Source organism: Lactuca sativa, chromosome 8, assembly GCF_002870075.4.
Source record: "Lactuca sativa cultivar Salinas chromosome 8, Lsat_Salinas_v11, whole genome shotgun sequence".
Classification (NCBI taxonomy): domain Eukaryota; kingdom Viridiplantae; phylum Streptophyta; class Magnoliopsida; order Asterales; family Asteraceae; genus Lactuca; species Lactuca sativa.
In genome coordinates, this window is record NC_056630.2 from 94,698,172 (window position 1) to 94,717,829 (window position 19,658).

The 19,658-nt window shown below is 35.5% G+C and overlaps 1 protein-coding gene across 2 annotated transcripts; it reads right to left on the reverse strand.

Moving 5' to 3' along the window:
- Positions 1–2,069: 2,069 nt before the first annotated feature.
- On the reverse strand, positions 2,070–19,531 carry LOC111908346 (uncharacterized). 2 transcript variants are annotated; one of them, XM_023904169.3, is made up of 6 exons: positions 19,064–19,531; positions 3,939–10,542; positions 3,271–3,832; positions 2,743–3,152; positions 2,557–2,633; positions 2,263–2,450 (listed from the first exon to the last, which is right to left on the reverse strand). In XM_023904169.3, the coding sequence occupies exons 2-6, from the start codon at positions 4,067–4,069 to the stop codon at positions 2,404–2,406; spliced, it is 1,227 nt and encodes a 408-aa protein (XP_023759937.1). In that variant the 5' UTR covers positions 4,070–10,542; positions 19,064–19,531; the 3' UTR covers positions 2,263–2,403. The 2 variants fall into 2 exon arrangements, with proteins under 2 accessions (XP_023759936.1, XP_023759937.1); XM_023904168.3 differs by lacking the exon at positions 19,064–19,531 and having other exon boundaries at positions 2,070–2,450; positions 2,535–2,633; positions 3,939–4,505.
- Between the last annotated feature and the right edge of the window lie 127 nt (positions 19,532–19,658).

The following is a 19,658-nucleotide window of genomic DNA, read 5'->3' on the forward strand; positions in this document are numbered from 1 at the left end:
CCATCCCTTGTAATGGAGAATCTATAGTTATATAGACACATGCAATAAAGGTGTTCATCAAAATATGTGTATTCGATCATGGCTTCGTAAGCTAGTACTTATCTTTCTTTTATTTTTAGCCTATTTTTATTAGCAAGCCAAAAAATTAATCTCTTTTACACATTCACGACCAAACTAAACCTAATTTTTCATACTCATTATCAACCAAGTCCATCCCAATTTTCTAATAAATACATATAACTTATTGTTATTTATATTCTATATATAAAAAAAATTATTTTATTTGAAAGCCACTAGATTATTTATTTTAAATAGATTATGGGACAAAATAAAATAAAAATAGAAAGAAATTTGGAGTTGAATATGAAAAATATGTCCTTGTAGAGAAAAAAATAGTTATTATTTTTATGTTTTTTAAAATTAAATAATATTATATTTTTTAAAGGGCAAATACCATAAAAGCCACTACATTTTCATGCTTTTTTTGAAAAAACCCCTATTTTTTTCTGTTTGCTCTGGCCACAAATTGGACATAGAGTTACCACTCTAGCCCACTGTTAAATTTTTTGCAAAATGAGTCTTAAAAGTTCCAAATTGGTCCCTGTAGTTTGCAAAAATTTACACATGTCCAAAACTCAGTTTTATGTTTTTTAACTTCTTTTGTTTTTATTTATTTATTTTTATTTTTTAATCAAGGCTAAACTTGCTTTTATATATTTTTTAATTTTTTTTATATTTTTCGTTGTTATTTCATTTTTTTTTTGTTTTTTTTTAACTTCTTTTTTTTGTTTTTTTTTTATATTCATTTATTTTTCATATTTTTTTATTTTTTTTTTATTTTTTTGTTTTTTCTTTATTTTTGTTTTTTCATTTTTTTTAGAAAATCAAAAAAACTCAAACACCAAAAATGTAATATACTCTAATATATTCATACACTTTACACTTTCTAAAAAAATTATCAAATTGACGAAAAACAAAACGTAACAAAAATACGAAAAAAAAAATATTCATACACTTTAAAATTTTTAATAAATATCAAAAGAAATTATCAAATTGACGAAAAACAAAACATAATTTTTAAAAAACAAAAAGGAAAACCGAAAAATATAAAAAAAATTAAAAAAATATATATAAAAGCAAGTTTAGCTTTGATTAAAAAGTAAAAAAAAATGAAAATAAAGATGTTAAAAAACATAAAACTGAGTTTTGGACATGTGTAAATTTTTGCAAACGACGGAAACCAAATTTGAACTTTTAAGACTGATTTTGCAAAAAAAAAAATGAATAGAGTTAACTATGAAAATCGTTAAATGGACTAGAATGGTAACTCTGTGTCCAAATTGTGGCCAAAGCCAACAAAAAAAATAATATGACTTTTTTTTTAAAACGCATGAAAATGTAGTAGCTTTTATGGTATTTGACCTATCCTAAATAATAAAAACTATTCATAAACTCTAGCCTTTTAAGTTTAGTAAATTACAAGAATAGTCCTCATGGTTTGGAGTAATTTACGCGCTTAGTCCCTAACTTATTTTTTTAACTCGGAAGGTCCCTACTGTTTGTTTTTGTTACGCGTTTGGTCCATACTGTTTGTTTTTGTTACGCACTTGGTTCCTGTCTTACCTAAAAAAACTATTATTTAAATACGAAAAAATTGTGGGATAGATAAGGTAAGGTGAGGGATGGGTTTGGGGTGTGTTTATTTAATATAAATTAAAAAATCAATGCCAAAATAGTCTTTTTAGGTAAAATAGGGACCAAGCGCGCAACAAAAACAAACAATAGGGACCTTCCGAGTTAAAAAAAGAATTTAGGGACCAAATGTGCAAATTACACTAAACCATAGGGACCATTCGTGTAATTTACTCTTTTAAGTTGTATGTTGACACGTGTATAGTCTCATGCATTCCATTTTTAGTTTAGGACTTCAATAGTTACTACAAGCAATAGGTTCAAGTCTTCAAGAGAATGAGGTTGCTTTCATTTTATTTACCTTCCATTCCATCTTAGTTTCAAGATGCATTATTAGACTTAAAATAAAAATGGATAAAAGTATAAAACCATAAAGATCAACCAATTAACTATTGCCTTTCTCTTCTATTTTATATCTACTTGCTTTTTTTGTCATCACATACTTTGGTGTTTACTAGTTATCACCAAAAAAATTACATTGTCAAAGATCAAAAATAAGATTCACAGAATCTTGAACTCAAACTAAATCTAAACTAATATCAACATACTATAAGCTCCACACATAAACCTGGCCTCGATCTGTCGATCCAGCAAGCATCCCAGGCTTCAAAGGATGAGCATCAAAACGACTTGGTACTACACTCATACGAGGGCTCTTCAAAGTAGTAATAATCCTCTTCTCTTTTGTTGAAATAACATCAATCCCTATCTTCATATTTCCCACAAATATATACGAATCATCCCACCCCCACACACCCCTGCTCAATTAGATAACAAAAAAGGGCAAAAATGTCATTTACTCACATTCACATAGTTTATTCAGCCAAAAAAAAACAACTTACTTGAAAATTGAAACCCATTTACCCGTCTGATTGTCATGATACACAGAGAACTCATCGTCAAAATTTGCTCCACTTGCCACTCCAATCTTATCATCAGTGCTACATACATAAAAATTAAAAACATTACTTTTTCGGTTATAAGTTAATAAGAATATAAGATGATAAAAGTCAGAATCTTAATGGATAAGGGTGATTTAGTAAATTGTACCTTGTTGTAGCAAGAAGGTTTCCTGAAGGAGAGAAGTAAGCTGAATGCACAGGCTTATCCCGTGTAATCTTTATAATAGAATTTGGATTACTATTTTTACCAAGTTTTCTCAAATCCCAAATGCAGACAGTTCTATCTGAAGAACTTGTAGCCATTAAATTGGCGTTTGTTGGATTGAAATCAATGGTGTTAATCCTAGAAGTATGCAAGTTACAAGTCATTGATGAGCTCTTGGATCTTTCATCCAAGACATGAAAAATTCCTTTGCCTTCCCCAACATACAAGGAGTTCACATCATCAGATGTTTGAGACATGGAAAAAATCTCCTGTTTGGTAGAATATGTCAAATCAAAAATCTCTTTCTCCACATCTAATGTGCGAATAAAACCATGATAAGAGCACGTAATGATCTGCATCAAGTAACATAAACATGACTCGGTGTTGAAAAGAGAATAAATTTTTAGATTACGTATGAAAAAAGAAGAAAATCTGTGAGAATTAGATGAGAAGTAACTAGTAAGTAAGTACCTTGTTGATAGAAAATGGATGAATACAAATCGAAGAAATTGGTGCTGGATGAGGATGATACGTGTAAATCCCATCACCATCTTCAGTTTCTGAATCAATATTCCAAAACCCTAAATCTCCAAATGTGTTCCCTACAACAACCGTCTTCATATCTGCAGATGGAAAGAATTTAACTGATAGTATCTTGTTAGTTACAACACTAGCAATATTTTCTGGAATCAACTTCATGGACTCCAAATCAATCGAAGATCTAACCCTAATTCCAGCATCCTTGTTTACTCCTTTTGATCGCGACTCCTCAGATACGCTCAAAATCTTCTTGACAAGTGGTTCATCCGGTTTAGAAGAAACACTCACTTCTCTCATACTAAGTGGCTTCAATTTTAGAGCGGATTTCTCAGGTGCAACTTTTGATTTGGGCGATTTTGGTTTCTCAGGTACTTCGTAGAAATTATCTATTAAACCTGTAGATTCTGGCTTTTCTCCTTGGTTTCTTAGAGATCTACGGGTTACAATTGGGATTTCGGATTTTGCTTTCTTCTGTGGTCTATTAGTCTGTTCCCTGATCAAAAACAACAAATATAAATTCACCAACTGAACAAATCCATAACCAAAGTCTCCGAATCAATGTGTTTCAGTTTACATAATTGTATCAAGTGTAGAGTTACCTGTGGCGCTTGGTTGATGTACATAGATCAGCAAGCTTGGAACGGATGTTGAGAGAGGCGAGCTGTTCTTCGTTGCGCTTGATGTTTTCAAGGCGTTTGCGCTCATATTCTGTGAGTCTCTCGGGCGACATTGCTACAGAGAGAGAAGAAAAGTAGCGGGAAAAAACACTTAGGTCGTGACGAACGGGTCAAATAACTCACTTTGAATGACTGTGCGGTTCTATTTCAGGCGACGGTGGTCGAGTGGTGTACTGGTTTACGTCCGGACTCCAGCAGCGGTAGACTGGTGGACGACGGTGTGCTATTTCACGGACGGCGATGGTTGTTGATACGAGAGAACAGAATGGGTACAAGAGTATAACCAAAAAGTTTGGGGACCAACAATTAAAAACATAATAATACGTATTTATTTTTAAATTACAACTATTTAGATTTTAGTCAATGATAAAAAAAAAATATCAAAACGACTATCTTTTTATATATTAATAAACTTCTAATTTAATTATTTGTTTATTAGAAACATCAAAAAATCATTATTCATTCAAAAAATAACTTTAAAATCATTTAATTTATAAGCCAACATTTCTTCTAAATCAATAAAATTAAAATCTCATTACTCAAAAATACATAATTTCATATAGTTATGAATAATAAAATGAGAAATTTACATACATAAATCATTTAGTGCTTGTTTTGTTATCACTTATAAAAAAGACAATTATATATTTAAGAATAACAATATAAAAATTTCATACAAAGTTGGTTTCGTACTCATTCTTTTTTATCAATCAATGGTTATAAAAATCTAATGTCTACAAGTGCCACTTGTCATGAGATGACTCTTGTGACTAGTCTATTTCGTATGTCACTTAGTTTTTTCTTCGACTAAGTCAGGCTACTTCAACGATTTTAGATTTGCTAACGAACTTGGAAAGCAAGAGACTAAGACTTCGAGAATGAATATAAAGAGTATTTGTATTAAGAGAACTCAAGAGATTAAAACAACTTCTTGATGGTTTGCTACAAATGACTTCACCCCTATTTATAGAGTTCTTACACCTCCTAAAATGGAACTGTTTAGATCCCGATCTTTCTTGTTTATTCTAGATCGTTCTACTATACTCTTATATTTACAAGGTTCTAAAATATTTTAATATATACTATGATATATTAGAAAACTCTAGGACAATACAAGTCTTACAGGTTACTCTTATATGATCTAGTGTCTTCTTGAGTACACCGGGGAATTCTAGATCTCGATCGTGGCATCCCCCCCCCCCCCCACCCCCACTTAAATTGTTGATGTCCTCATCAAGTCTTAGACCCGTACGCCTCTATTTTGTCTCGAAACTGCCATAGATCTTGCTCACATTCCCAACTAGTCTCGCTTTTTGGTAGCCCTTTCCATCGAACATAAAACTCTATCCAGTTAGGCGATCCTCGTTCGCGAACCACTCTATCGGCTAGGATCTCGTTCACTTCCTTTTCATACGATACAACATTTGCGACCGGGGCACGATGCGATTCACTTATATATGGGTCCTCCTCGTCTTGATTGTATCGTTTGAGGAGACTTTACATGGAATACGTGGTGTTAGAGTGTTGTAAGTCTGCGGGTGTAGCCGTAGCATTCACTAGCAGCCAGGTAGTGTTAGAGTGTTGTAAGTCTACGGGTGTAGCCGTAGCATTCACTAGCAGCTAGACAGTGTTAGAGTGTTGTAAGTTTGTGGGTGTAGCTGTAGCATTCACTAGCAGCTAGACAGTGTTAGAGTGTTGTAAGTCTGTGGGTGTAGCCGTAACATTCACTAGCAGCCAGATAGTGTGAGAAAGTGTTGTAAGTCTGCAGGTGTAGTCGTAGCATTCACTAGCAGTCGGATAGTGTTAGAGTGTTGTAAGTCTGCGGGTGTAGCCGTAGCATTCACTAGCAGTCAGGTAGTGCTAGAATGTTGTGGGACTACGGGCGTAGCCGCAGAATACGCTTGGCTGGTAGACAACATGAGCGCGTTGTTAGGACGCGAAAGGAACAATATTACCCACTAGTTTGGGTGTAGCAGTAAGGATACGGAAATCCACGGATTGGATTTCGGAATTATCTGGATGGATTAGATCTAGTTGAGCCAGTGATAAGACTGTAGGAACGCCACTGCACTTTTGAGACCGAGGAAGCAATGAATTGCTAAAGGTTGCTTGTTATATAAAGCTACAATTGGTCATGTAGCAATCGCATTTAGCTGTGGGTTGGTAACCTCAGGATTCGATGTGTGGAATCGATCAGTTAGATCAGAAGGCCGCTAGGGCCACAGTAACAAGATAACTAGTAGCTGTTAGTTTCAGAGAAGGATTTCGTTCAGAAGTTGTGTGAGGCGACTAAGTAGGGAGTCCTTCGGCTCCGCAGTCGGGCTGGAAACCGGTATTTCAGATGACCGACGAATGAATTGAGACCAGGAAGGTCTCGATAGATGTTGGAAAGCAGCCATGTAGCAACATGTGTTTCAATCAGTTCAGTATTTCAGACAATTCCGTGTTTCAGGTAATTCAGTGTTCAGGCAGTTCGGTGTTCAAGCAGTCAGTGTTTCAGGCAGTTCAGTGTTTCAGAAATTTCAATGCTTCGGACAGTTCAGTATCTCAAACGGTAATGGTATTTTGGGATTTCATGTATGGTTAGAGTCACAGATTGCGTGGGATACGCTAAGTCACTTACAGCGGGATTATCTGATTTTTGGCCAAGTATAGGTGATCTACAGGGATAATTAGGTTTGTGAACATGTTTTGTAGTGGGAATCAGGAGTTGAGAGATAAGCAGGTTGGTTTCATCGATAATGGTTTAGTATGAGTGGTATGTCAGGGAATTAGACCAACTCAAGACAACATATTTCAGACAAAATGGATGTAGACTGTTGCGAGGAATCTGTTCACCAGTGGAATTTAAAGCTTTGCAAAGATTGGTCATGGCTACCCTGAGAAGGCTAGGGTGTGTCCAGGATGGTGACCATGTTACTAGAGTGTTTGGGCATGTAAGGGAATGGTAAGGAATGATTTTGAGGACGAAATCCAATTTAAGTGGGGGAGAGTTGTAACGCCCCATTTACTTAAATAAATTAAGAAATATAAGTCCCGGACTAATCTGTAAAGAATTTTAGAAGTTGAGGGTTAAAAGTATAAGATTCAAATTAGTTTGGTAAGTATTTATGAAGGCAGAGACTAAATGGTATTGTATGGGACTTCATCTGAATAGATTATGGAAGATAGGGGGTTGTTTGGTAAATTTCGTACTTAAGTTGTAATGGATTTTAATATTCAGGGTTTAAATTGTAAATATTGGATTTACTCTGTAAGGAATGGGGGGAAGGAGGGACTAATTATGTTGTTATGAAATTATGTTTTAGAGTTGGGTATATAACCCGTGTATTCCTCCCGTCGCACCCGGTAACCTAAACCTAAGAGTTTTTCTAGCCGCCATGAGTGAAGTCAGCCGCCACCCTATCCTCTCGTTCCTCTCCGATCAAACAAGCCACCGGCAAACCAGGGTGCCGACAAAACCGTTCATTGTTGTTGCTCCTGCTGTCGACGAAGGCAGCAAACGTGGTTCCAGCGTGCAAGCAAGGGAAGATCGGGAGCTCGAAGTCGTGACGTCACCTCTGCTGCCTCCCTTATGTTGCAGCGCAACCCGCTATCCTCTTTTTCTCTTCTATCTTGTGCTCCACTGTTTCATTGCCATTAACCGTTGTAACCACCGGGTATCGCCTCAACGAGAATGCCAGATGCCTAGGGCCCCAAGGGCCGCTGACCGCCGATGATAGCGACCACTAGAACCGCCGCTCTTCCTCCTCTCTTTCTCCAGCCGCCTTGTCAAGATCGGTCGCCGCCTTTAGCGCCACTGCTGTTGCGTCGTACTCCGGTGGAGGGCCATCTTCCCTTCTCCGCTTCCTTCTGCCGTTGTTGCCTCCGTTATGTGCGTCCTGCTGCCACCAAGCACCACCAAGAGGGTGGGGGTGCTCCTGTTCCGGGCAAGACTTATGTGTGGGTGTGTTTTCTGTGGAAGTGTGTGTTGAGTGTGCTTAGTTTAGTCGGAATCCTCGGGAAAAGCCACTGCCACCACGAGCCACCGTCGGCCACCATGGTGTGGTTGTGTGTGTATGTATTAGTTAGTGTGTGTGTGTGTGTGTGTGTGTGTGTTCTTTGGATAAAAGCCTTGTAATTGTAATTGCATGGAATAATGAAAATAATAATAGTAACCACCACCGTAAGGTGGTGACCGCTGCCGTGAACTGCCATTAGCCACCATTACCCGAGGCGGTAGTGGTTGGTGCCCCACAAGCAAGCCCTAATGGACCTAGCAAGACCTAAATGGGCTTAAAGACTTATTTGGGCCATATTTGAGTGAAAAACCTTAATTGAAAGTATTTGGGCCTTGGACTTATTGGACCTACTTTTGGGGCATTGAGATTGGATTATGTATTAAGCCTAATTTCTCCATGTCAGTTATCTAGTAGAGTAAAGGACTTAATGGATTAAGTCCTTAATGGGCTAAGTGAGAAAACCCTAATATTCACTTGGGCTTTGTGTTGGGCCATTCAAGAATAATCAAATGGACTAGAGTAATTAGTTGGGCTTTAGGGTAAGGCCCATATGAAGGATTGGGCCCAATTTGAAAAATTGGGCCATAGTTTCGGCCTAGATGGTTGTATGATACTGGGCCCTTAGAATGAGACATGTTGGACTGGACTGAATAATTGGGCCTTAAGGGAAGTCCATGTAGAGGTTTGGGCCCAATTTGGAAAATTGGGTCGTAGTTGGGCCTTGGTCCATTATTAGACTTTTGGGCCTTTGGTTTGGGCCTTGGGCTGGAGTCAAGCTAAGACAGGGGTAAAGTAGTCTTTTACCCAAGTATGGACTTATGGTTATGAGTTGGAACCCAATTATTAATTGGGTGTTATTTTGGTGTTGACAGTTCGGGAATCTGTCATCCAGCAACTGAGGTTGAGTCTGCGGGACTTCAACAATGTGGGGTTATGTCTTCGGGACTTCAGCAATGTAAGGTGAGTTTCCTTCCAGTAGGAACGGGTCTATGGCCACAATGTCGGCCCGTTTAGTTAGCAGTAGTCCCGGACTTCGGTCCGATGTACTAGTTCAGGGTGCTTGATGTCTTTCTGATTCAAGCATGTATTTGTGTTATGTGTTCCAGACTTCGGTCCGATGCAGTATGCAGTATATGTGTTTATGCCAGTAGTTATTATTATGTTATGCCAACTTCAGTCAGTTTCGGACTACGGTCCGATGCAGTTTCCGGACTTCGGTCCGATACAGAGGGCAAGGCCCTGGTTAGTTCTGGACTTCGGTCTGATGAAGAGGGCAAAGCCTTGGTTAGTTCCAGACTTCGGTCCGATGCAGAGGGCAAAGCCCTGGTTAGTTCCGGACTTCGGTCCGATGCAGTTTCCAGACTTCGGTCTGATGCAGAGGGCAAGACCCTGGTTAGTTCCCGACTTTGGTTCGATGCAGTTTCCGGACTTCGGTCCGATGCAGTGGGCAAGGCCCAATATGTGTTTATATGTTATTGTATGGTATGTGGTAGTTTGGGGAGCTCACTAAGCTTCGTGCTTACAGTTTCAGTTTTGGTTTCAGGTACTTCAGCTAGCAAAGAGTAGGACTCGGGATGATGGCATGACACACACCACAGTTTAGCCCGGGAGTTCGACTCTGATATTTTGATATGATCTGGACACTAGTTTGATTTGATAAATTTATTATGACATTCTGAGACACATGATTCATAGTTTTTCTATTGTGATATTTGATATTATGGTTTAGTAATGTTTTCAAACAAAAATTTTTGGGTTGTATTTTTGGGATGTTACATTTGTCGCCTTTCCACCGACGACCTTTGCCTTCCTTTCATTGAATGCTTCTGATCAACATGTTTCTTTTTGTACTTATTTCGATTGTAAACCTTTTTATCTTCTGTTGTTTGAAGATGTGGTAATTCATAAGCATATCTCAATGATCCTCTTTTTCTTATTTGATATTGAATGAGAAGATGGGACAGAGATGGAGATTTGATGTCTCTTTCTTCTTTATTTGTAAAATTGATAAGTAGGTCTCAAGTTGTAGGTATGAGATGATGATAGGGTCTGATTTCCTTAGGATTCGAGTTGCAATGGGTATTGATTGTGGCGCCGACGGTGGTGTATGTTTTCGGTGGTGATGCAGAGGGAGAGAAATCGTCTCCAGATTGGCTCAGTTAACAGCTTCTCCCGAGCTGAAATCTTAGGTGTACATCAACTCGTTTCTTCTTGCTTGCTAGAACTTCCAACAGTCGACTTCTTCAAAAGAGACCCTTTTACATATAGATTGGTGGTTGATTTGAAGAGATTGTGGGTCCGATGATATTAATTACGATTGTGATAGACTTTGACGGAAAGAAGAAGAAGAAGACCCAAAAAAATGAGGTGAGGAACAGGCCTGTTTTTGTTTTCTCTCTGTGTAGACTTTGACGGAAACAAGAAGAAGAACCAATGTTTTTATCAATTGAGAGCCACACCCGGTTCTTGATTTTCCGGTTTAGAAGTATAGAAGATTTGTTGATTGGATTTCCACAAAGTTGTACCTTGTATTGAAGATGTAGAGGTGAAGACAAGCATTAATTTGAGAGAGAGAGAGAGAGGCCCAAATTAATTAATTATTTTCTTTTTTCATTTAAATTAAATAGAAAAAAAATTAAAAAATATATCATAAGGGTATTATAGTCATTTCAATTTTACGAGGGACCAAATCTACGTACAAACATGGCCAAAAGGACCACCAATCTAAAAAAATCGTAGTTTGGATTAAAACCTCAAAAAAAATGCATACCACAGTGACCATTTTTGCAGTTTTGTCAAAATATAATAAGACAAAATTTCACAATTAGTCCCCGTGGTTTACAAAATATCACACTTTGAGAACTTCCTAGCAAAAAGTCATGCGACCGGTCCCTATGGTTTGTAAATTACATGAAAAGTCCTCCTGCCGTTAAATCTAACTTTTCAGCAGTTAAATTTTAATGGAAAAGACTATTTTGCCCTTGTACCAATATTGCAATACACTACAAACCTCAAGGACCATTCGTGTTATTTTATAAATTTGAAATTATATATATATATATATATATATATATATATATATATATATATATATAAATTTCGCATTTTGTATTTATATAAATTATATATATATATATATATATATATATATATATATATATATATATATATATATATATATATATATATATATATATATATATATATAATTTCAATAATTTGATAATTTTTTTTTATCTTTTTGACATTTTGTTTTCTATTTTTATTTTATAGTTTTAGTTATTTATGGCTTTTTGTTATATTTTACTTATTTTGAATCAAGTAAATAAAAACTTAAATTTGATAAACCATGTCGAAATTATTTTTTCTTTAATTTTTCTTATTTGTGAATTGAAACGTTAATGTTTTTTATTTTTTTCATTATTATTATTTTTTTAATTTTATGTCGTTATTGTTCATGTTTTTGTAGATGCTCTATAGTTAATATAGTTAGCAACTTTATGTTTGCATTTATCATTATCATTATTTAACCTTTTGTTTTCTATTTTTGTTATAATTTTAATTATTTATTATGCTTCTATTGTTTTTATTTATTTTGATTCAAGTAATGAAAAATAGAAAAACAAAAAACAAAAAACTCAAATATCAAATTGTAATATACTCTAATATATTAATACATTTTACAACTTCATATTTTTTTTTTGTTTTTTTTCATATTTTTTAAATTTTTTAGTATTATTTTTTTTTAACATTTTTTCATATTATTTTTTAATTATTTCCTATTTTTTATTTTTTTCGTTGTTTCATTTTATTTTTCATCAACTTGATAACTTTTTGTTGACCTTTTCCAAAAAGTCTAAAATATATTAATATATTAGAGTATATTACAATTTTGGTGTTTGAGTTTTTTTTTTTTTTGATTTTTTTTATAATTTTGGTTATTTATGGTTTTTGTAACTTTTTTATTTTGATTCGCGTAAATAAAATAGTTATATTTACAAATATAAATAAAGAAAATAAACATAACTCTTTTATTTACACAAATCAAAATAAAAAAAAAAGTTACGAAAACCATTAATAACCAAAATTAATAAAAAAATGCGAAAAAAAACAAAAAATATGAAAAATGTAAAATGTATTAATATATTAGAGTATTTTACAACTTTGGGGTTTGAGTTTTTGTTTATTTGTTTTTCTATTTTTCATTACTTGAATCAAAATAAATAAAAACAATAGAAGAATAATAAATAATTAAATATATATATTTAAAAAAACAACAAAATGTGAAATAATGATAATGATAAATGCAAACATAAAGTTGCTAACTATATTAACTATAGAACATCAAAGTAAAATAAATAAATAAACTAAACCGTAACAACAAAAAATTAAAAAAAAAAACATTAACGTTTCATTTCATAATTAAGAAAAAAAGGTTTCGATATGGTTTATCGAACTTAAATTGATTTACTTAAATCAAAATAAATAAAAACATAAAAAAAACATAAATAACTAAAATTATAAAATAAAAATAGAAAATAAAATGTCAAAAATATTAAAAAAAAATTATCAAGAATATATATATAATTTTTATTTATAATTTATATATATACGAAATATATATTTATAATTTATATATACATAAAATTCAAATTTATAAAATTACACGAATGGTCCTTGAGATTTGTAGTGTATTGCAATATTGGTACAAGGGCAAAATAGTCTTTTACATTAAAATCTAACAGATGAAAAGTTAAATTTAACGGCAGGAGGATCTTTCATGTAATTTTACAAACCATAGGGACCAGTCGCATAACTTTTAGTCATGATAAAGAATATTTTAAAACGACTAATTTTTTAAATTTTAAAAAATAAACTTCTAATTTAATTATTTGTTTATTAGAAACATCAAAATATCATTATTCATTAAAAAATAGCTTTAAAAATGTTTATGTTCTAAGCCAACATTTCTTCTAAATCAATCAAATTAAAATCTTGCTACTAAAAAATACATAATTTTATATAGTTAAGAATAATAAAATGAGAAATTTACATACATAAATCATTTAGTGCTTGTTTTGTTATCACTTAACAAAAAAGATAAAATTATGTATTTAAGAACAACAACATAAAAAATTTGACAAAACTGCATGAATGATCCATGTGGTATGTCAAAACTAGCAATTTTAGTCTAAAATGGGTTTGGCTCGCAAGGATGGTCCAATAGTTTAGTTTTGTTGCGAATTTAGTCCAAAAATTTTAAAACTTTTTGTAATGACGGATTTGCCCTTGGTGTTTTCCCTTTTTTAATTTTTTTATTACAGAAATCAAAAAAAGAAAAAGAAAAATAGAAAATCTCTCTCTCTCTCTCTCTCTCTAATATCATCTCTTCATCTCGTTAGTTCTCATCAGAAAAAAAACTCTCTCCTCCTTCACTTACGATCAAGAACACCCCACTGCCCTCATAATTTTCGGCTATCACCGCCTATCAATGTCGTTAATCCACCCTCTTCTCCATCGCTGGAAAAGGGCAACACCTCCCCTCGTTTTGCAACAACCCAACCACCCACCACAACCGATGTCGTCAGAATCCCTTCCTCGCCTCCCTTTCATCTCTAACTCGTCTATCTCCCTCGTTTCTCACTTCTCCGGCGAAGAGAGCCACCACAGTTGACTGTGGCAGCTCCTCCGCCTCCCCCTGTCATGACCCACCACCATCCAACATCCCAAATCCAAATCCACAATGGGTGTTCTTCGTTCTTGTTTACCGATTCCAGTCTTTTAGTGTTCTTCTCATTTTCTTCTCTTTATTTCTCGCATCTGGTTCTCAGATGACTGTAATCAATAATCTTTATATTACAAAAACCTTCATATCTTTGTTTTCATGATTAGTATTTGGAACCTTCTTGGTTCGTGGGAGGAAGAGAAATCAGGGGCGGTGGTGATTATTAACACATAACACCCACCGGATACATATTTTTACATATATTATATTTGTTAATCAATTGTAAATATCGATAATTTTAGTTTTCCTTATTTGCTGTAACAGATCCTATTCTATCGGATCTCCCCCTGTATATGTAGCTGTATTTGCCTCAATGAAAAATACATATTCAAACAATTCTCTTATATGGTATCAGAGAGGAACCCTATTTTCTCCTAAATCTCCCAATCGCTCTTCTCCAGCCATGTCTACCGAAGGCAACTCTCACTCCTCTGTTATTCATACTCTCCCCCTCACCACTCCGTCTCTAACCCTAGTTCAATTCACATCATCTCTCAAACTATTATCCACCAATTACATGTGCTGGAAGACTCAGATCAAAGCCCTTCTATACTACCTTGATCTCTACAAATTTATTGATGGCACTCACCCTGCGCCTCAACCTACTGTCAATGCCGATGGCACTTCTAATCCTCACAAAGATTACCCAGCCTGGTTCCGCCAAGATCGTCTGTTGTTCGGTGCGATAGTTGGTACTCTCTCTCCATCTATTGTCCCGCTAATTACTAATGCCTCTTCCTCCTTAGAGGCCTGGAAAATCCTCTGCAACACTTATGCCAAACCCTCTCTTGGCCACATCAAACAACTCCAACACCACCTCAAACAAATCACAAAATCACCTGGTTAGTCCATCACTGAATACATGCAATCCATTAAAACTGTAGTGGATGAACTAGGTATTCTAGGCAAACAGATGGATATAGAAGACATTACAAATGCTATCTTGACTGGATTAGACTCTACATCCTACAAAACAGTGATTGACCCCATTCATGCCAAGGACACACCCATCTCCTTCCTTGAACTTCATGAAAAGCTTATCAATCATGAGCTTTCTCTAGCTCAAACTTCCCCTGTCATCACTACCCTTCATCAACCAACAACAGCCTTTGTAACAAACAAACGACCACCTTCAAAACCTGGGAAATACAGAAATTCCAATAATAACCCTCCTTTTCTCCCTACCCCTCAACAGACCACCAATCCCACTAGACAATTTCTTGGTAAATGTCAATTCTGCTTCACTAAAGGTCACTCCTTAACCTCTTGTTATGTCTTCAAAAACAAATACCCCCATGTCAGTTTACCCACCACTTACAGTACCTCTCCGCAGGCACATGCCATGAACACCATAACCACCTCTACCTCTGATTGGTTATTTGACAGTGGTGCTTCTCACCACATCACCAATGACCTCAAAGCTTTATCTCTTCATGCACCCTATGGTGGCACCGATGAACTTGTAATTGGGGATGGTTCGTCTCTTACCATCACTCATGTTGGTTCTTTACTGTTACAGTTCTCTACTACCACCTTTGTTCTCAAAAATATTCTCTGTGTTCCATCCATATCTCGCAACATCATATCTATATCCTGATTATGCATTGATAATCCTATACTAATCCAATTTTACTCTTTTCATTTTCTTATCAAGGACTTCAAAACTCAGCGAATCTTACTCCGCGGACTAGCAAGTAAAGGGATCTATGAGCTATGCTCTCCATCTCCACATTTTGCTTTTCTTTCCCACTCAAATAAGTTCAATCCGTGGCATCATCGGCTTGGACATCCACACCTTCGAGTTTTGCAACATTTAGCTTCTACTTTTCCTGCAATTACTTGTTCCAAAGATAATTTTAATTCTTGCTGCATTAATAAAAGTCACAAACTTCCATTTCATACAACTTCTTTATCTTCTACCTCTCCTTTAGAATTAATCTTTACAGATATTTGGTCCTCTCCAGTTCAATCTATTGACGGATTCAAATATTACCTCATCTTTGTTGATCATTTCACAAAGTATATATGGCTATACCCATTAAAGCAAAAATCTGATTCTCTTACTACTTTCATTCGTTTTTAAAACCTTGTTGAAAATTTTTTCCAACTCAAAATCAAGCAACTATTTTCTGATAATGGTGGGGAATATGTCAAACTAGGCTCCCATTTATCTTCATGTGGCATATCTCACCTCACCTCTCTTCCTCACACCCCTAAACACAATGGTTATGCCGAACGAAGACATCGTCATATAGTTGAGACTGCTTTATCCCTACTGTCTCACGCAAGCATGCCCTTAACCTTTTGGACCTTTGCTGTCTCTACAACAACTTATCTCATTAACCGACTTCCCACACCAACTCTCGCCAACGATTCTCCTTACTTTCGGCTCTTCAAAACTCTACCAAACTATGATAAACTCAAAAGCTTTGGTTGCCTAGCTTACCCATGGTTACACCCATACTCCAAACACAAGCTTCAACCTCGATCCAAACCTTGCATCTTTGTCAGTTACTCTTCCTCCCAAAGTGCCTACCATCTTCTTGATCCAATCACAAACAAAATCTACACTTCCCGCCATGTACATTTCATTGAAACCAAATTTCCCTACACATCCCTAACCAACACCAAAAACCCACCAACACCAAATCCAGACACATGGCTTCATATTAATCTCATACCAGTTTCACCCACACCCACTCCAGCCACACCTCCCATACCACAACCTGATCCACCTCCCACTCCACCGGGCCCACAACACCCAACCCCACAACCCCCGACCCCACAACCTCTTCCCAAATATCGAAAACAAATCCCAAACATTATAACAATGACTTTATCCTTTACAACTCAGTTACACAATCATTTCTTGAACCTCATACCATCACTCAAGCCTTAAAACAACCAGCTTGGCGTCAGGCCATGCAATCTGAGTATGATGCTTTATTACGCAACCACACCTGGACCCTTGTTCCTCAAGAGTCAGCCCCTAATATTGTCGGTTGCAAATGGGTTTATCGCACTAAATTCAACCCAGATGGAACTGTTGATCGCCTGAAAGCTAGATTAGTAGCCAAAGGTTTCAACCAATGACCAGGACTCGATTACATCGAAACCTTTAGCCATGTCGTTAAACCAGCATCTTTACGGATTATCCTCTCCCTTGCCACATCTCAAAACTGGTGTCTACGACAACTAGACATCAACAACGCATTCTTGCAAGGAAATCTCACCGAATCTGTCTATATGTCGCAACCCCCTGGGTTCATTGACCCATCTTTTCCCAAACATGTATGTAAACTCAATAAAGCCATATATGGTCTTCGCCAAGCATTACGTGCTTGGTACAATGAACTTAAATCGTTTCTCCTTTTCGCCAAATTCAAGCCCACCATCTCTGATCCTTCTCTTTTTGTCCATCATTCTAACACCTCATCCATCTACATCCTTGTATACGTCGATGACATCATTATCACCGGACGTAACACCTCTCATGTATCATCTTTCATTACTTCTCTAGCCAAACGCTTCTCTTTAAAAGATCTCGGAACCTTGTCTTATTTTCTTGGTGTTGAAGTTCTTCATCATTCTGTTGGTCTATTTCTTTCTCAATCCAAATATATTCTTGATATTCTTCATAAAGCCAACATGAGTGACTGTAAACTGACAACCCCAATGTCATCCTCTTTACAGCTTACACTCAACCATGGAAAACCTATACCCACACCAACAGATTACAGATCATTAGTTGGCGCACTACAGTACTTGTCACTTACACGCCCCAATGTTGCCTTTGCTGTCAAGAAACTATCCCAATTCATGCACCAACCTACTGACATTCATTGGGCTGCATTGAAACGCTTACTATGTTACCTACATGGGACTCTCCATCATGGCTCCTTTTTCAACGTAACTCACCATTACACTTACATGCCTTTACTGATGCAGATTGGGCAGGTGACAAACAAACATGCCTTTACATCGTATACCTTGGATCACATCCAGTTGCACGGAGCTCCAAACGTCAGCCCACATTAGCACGGTCCTCAACTGAAGCAGAATTTAGAGTTGTCGCATCAACTGCCACTGAGGTCCAGTGGATAATTTCACTCCTCTCTGAACTTGGTTATTAATCTGCCAACACACCAACCATTTTTTGTGATAATCTCAGTGCCACTCACCACTCTGCTAATCATGTTTTTCATTCAAGGATGAAACATTTGGCTCTTGACTTTCACTCTGTTCGTGAAAAGGTACAAGATGGATCTATACGCGTTACCCACATCAGTGGTGATGATCAACTTGCTGATGCCTTAACAAAACCTCTACTAAACCACAGGTTTCACACCCTTACATCCAAGATTGGACTCCTTTCCAGATCGTCCATCTTGAGGGGGCCTATTAACACATAACACCCACCGGATACATATTTTTACATATATTATATTTGTTAATCAATTGTAAATATAGATAATTTTAGTTTTCCTTATTTGCTGTAACAGATCCTATTCTATCGGATCTTCCCCTGTATATGTAGTTGTATTTGCCTCAATGAAAAATACATCTTCAAACAATTCTCTTATAGTGATTAAGTTGGAATGGTTCCGATTAAAAGGAGATGATGGTAGTGACGTTAGGGAGGAGGAGACATTGGTGGTGGTGATTTTGGAAGTTTGATTTTGGTATATATATATATATATATATATATATATATATATATATATATATATAGAGAGAGAGAGAGAGAGAGAGAGAGAGATTTTATTTTTTGTTTTATTTTTAATTGTTGTAATTAAAGAAAAATGGAAAATAAGATAATAAGGGGCAAATCCGTCATTATAAAGAAGTTCATATGAAATTTGATAAACTCGCAACAAAACAAAATTATTGGACCATCCTTGCGAGCCAAACCCATTTTGGACCAAAGTTGCTAATTTTGACATACCACAGGAACCATTCTTGCAATTTTGTCTAAAAAATTTCATACAAAGTTGGTTTCGTACTCATTCTTTTTTATCAATAAATGGTCACAAAAATATCATGTCTACAAGTGCCACTGTCTCCTTTGTGGAGTGATAACCATTTGAAAACAACCGAGCCTAACTAATTTTCTTTTCAGTTTTCCATGGAGCCTAGGATAAGAAAACAAATTAAATATGTTGCTATTTTGTGTATCAGCTCCTTTTCGGTATATATTGAAAACAGCCACCCAATTAATAATTACACTTTTAAAAAACAATAGTTTTTAAAAAGAGAAATACCTTATTTTATGTTTCACGGAAAAACAAAATGGTGTTGCTTTGAACTTTTTTTTTAATCCTCCGCTAACCCCATCCCCATGACAATGTACACGATTCAAAATTTTCTTGCTTCAAGTATCGATTTCTCTACATAAGATAGTCCTACAGTTTCATGATATTAGCTAGTATCAAAACAAACATAACATGGATAAAAGACTATTTATCTAATATTAGCAAAAGAAATTCAACAAATAACAACATACTTTCACAAACATGTTCATGAGAGCATCCTACTTTTAGTTATCCATATCAAAACATTTACAGTGGAAAATCAGACCAAATTATAGTATCATACTTTAAACTTACAAAAATTTACAGATAAAAGTTGCACCATAGCATAGATCAACAGGGGTAAAATATTATTATTTGTTTGGTCTTTTATTACATATAGCATAAAAGCCATACACGCAATTTTTGTAAAAAAGTAGAATAATATTATTTGTTTGGCATTTTATACATAATAAGAGAAACAATTGTCCTTTTATTTCCCTACATGTTCATGGAAGACCAAATGCAAAATTTTCCTTTCAAGATTTTATAAATACAGCAAAACATA

Bases quoted from the DNA above. Each gene is read 5' to 3' on its own strand.
- LOC111908346 (XM_023904168.3), bottom strand. From the start codon at position 4,069: ATGTCGCCCGAGAGACTCACAGAATATGAGCGCAAACGCCTTGAAAAC. The intron at 3,833-3,938 runs GTAACTCTACAC...GTTTTTGATCAG, and splicing joins ACATCAACCAAGCGCCACAG to GGAACAGACTAATAGACCAC. The intron at 2,451-2,534 runs GTAAGTTGTTTT...CTAATTGAGCAG, and splicing joins AAATGGGTTTCAATTTTCAA to GGGTGTGTGGGGGTGGGATG.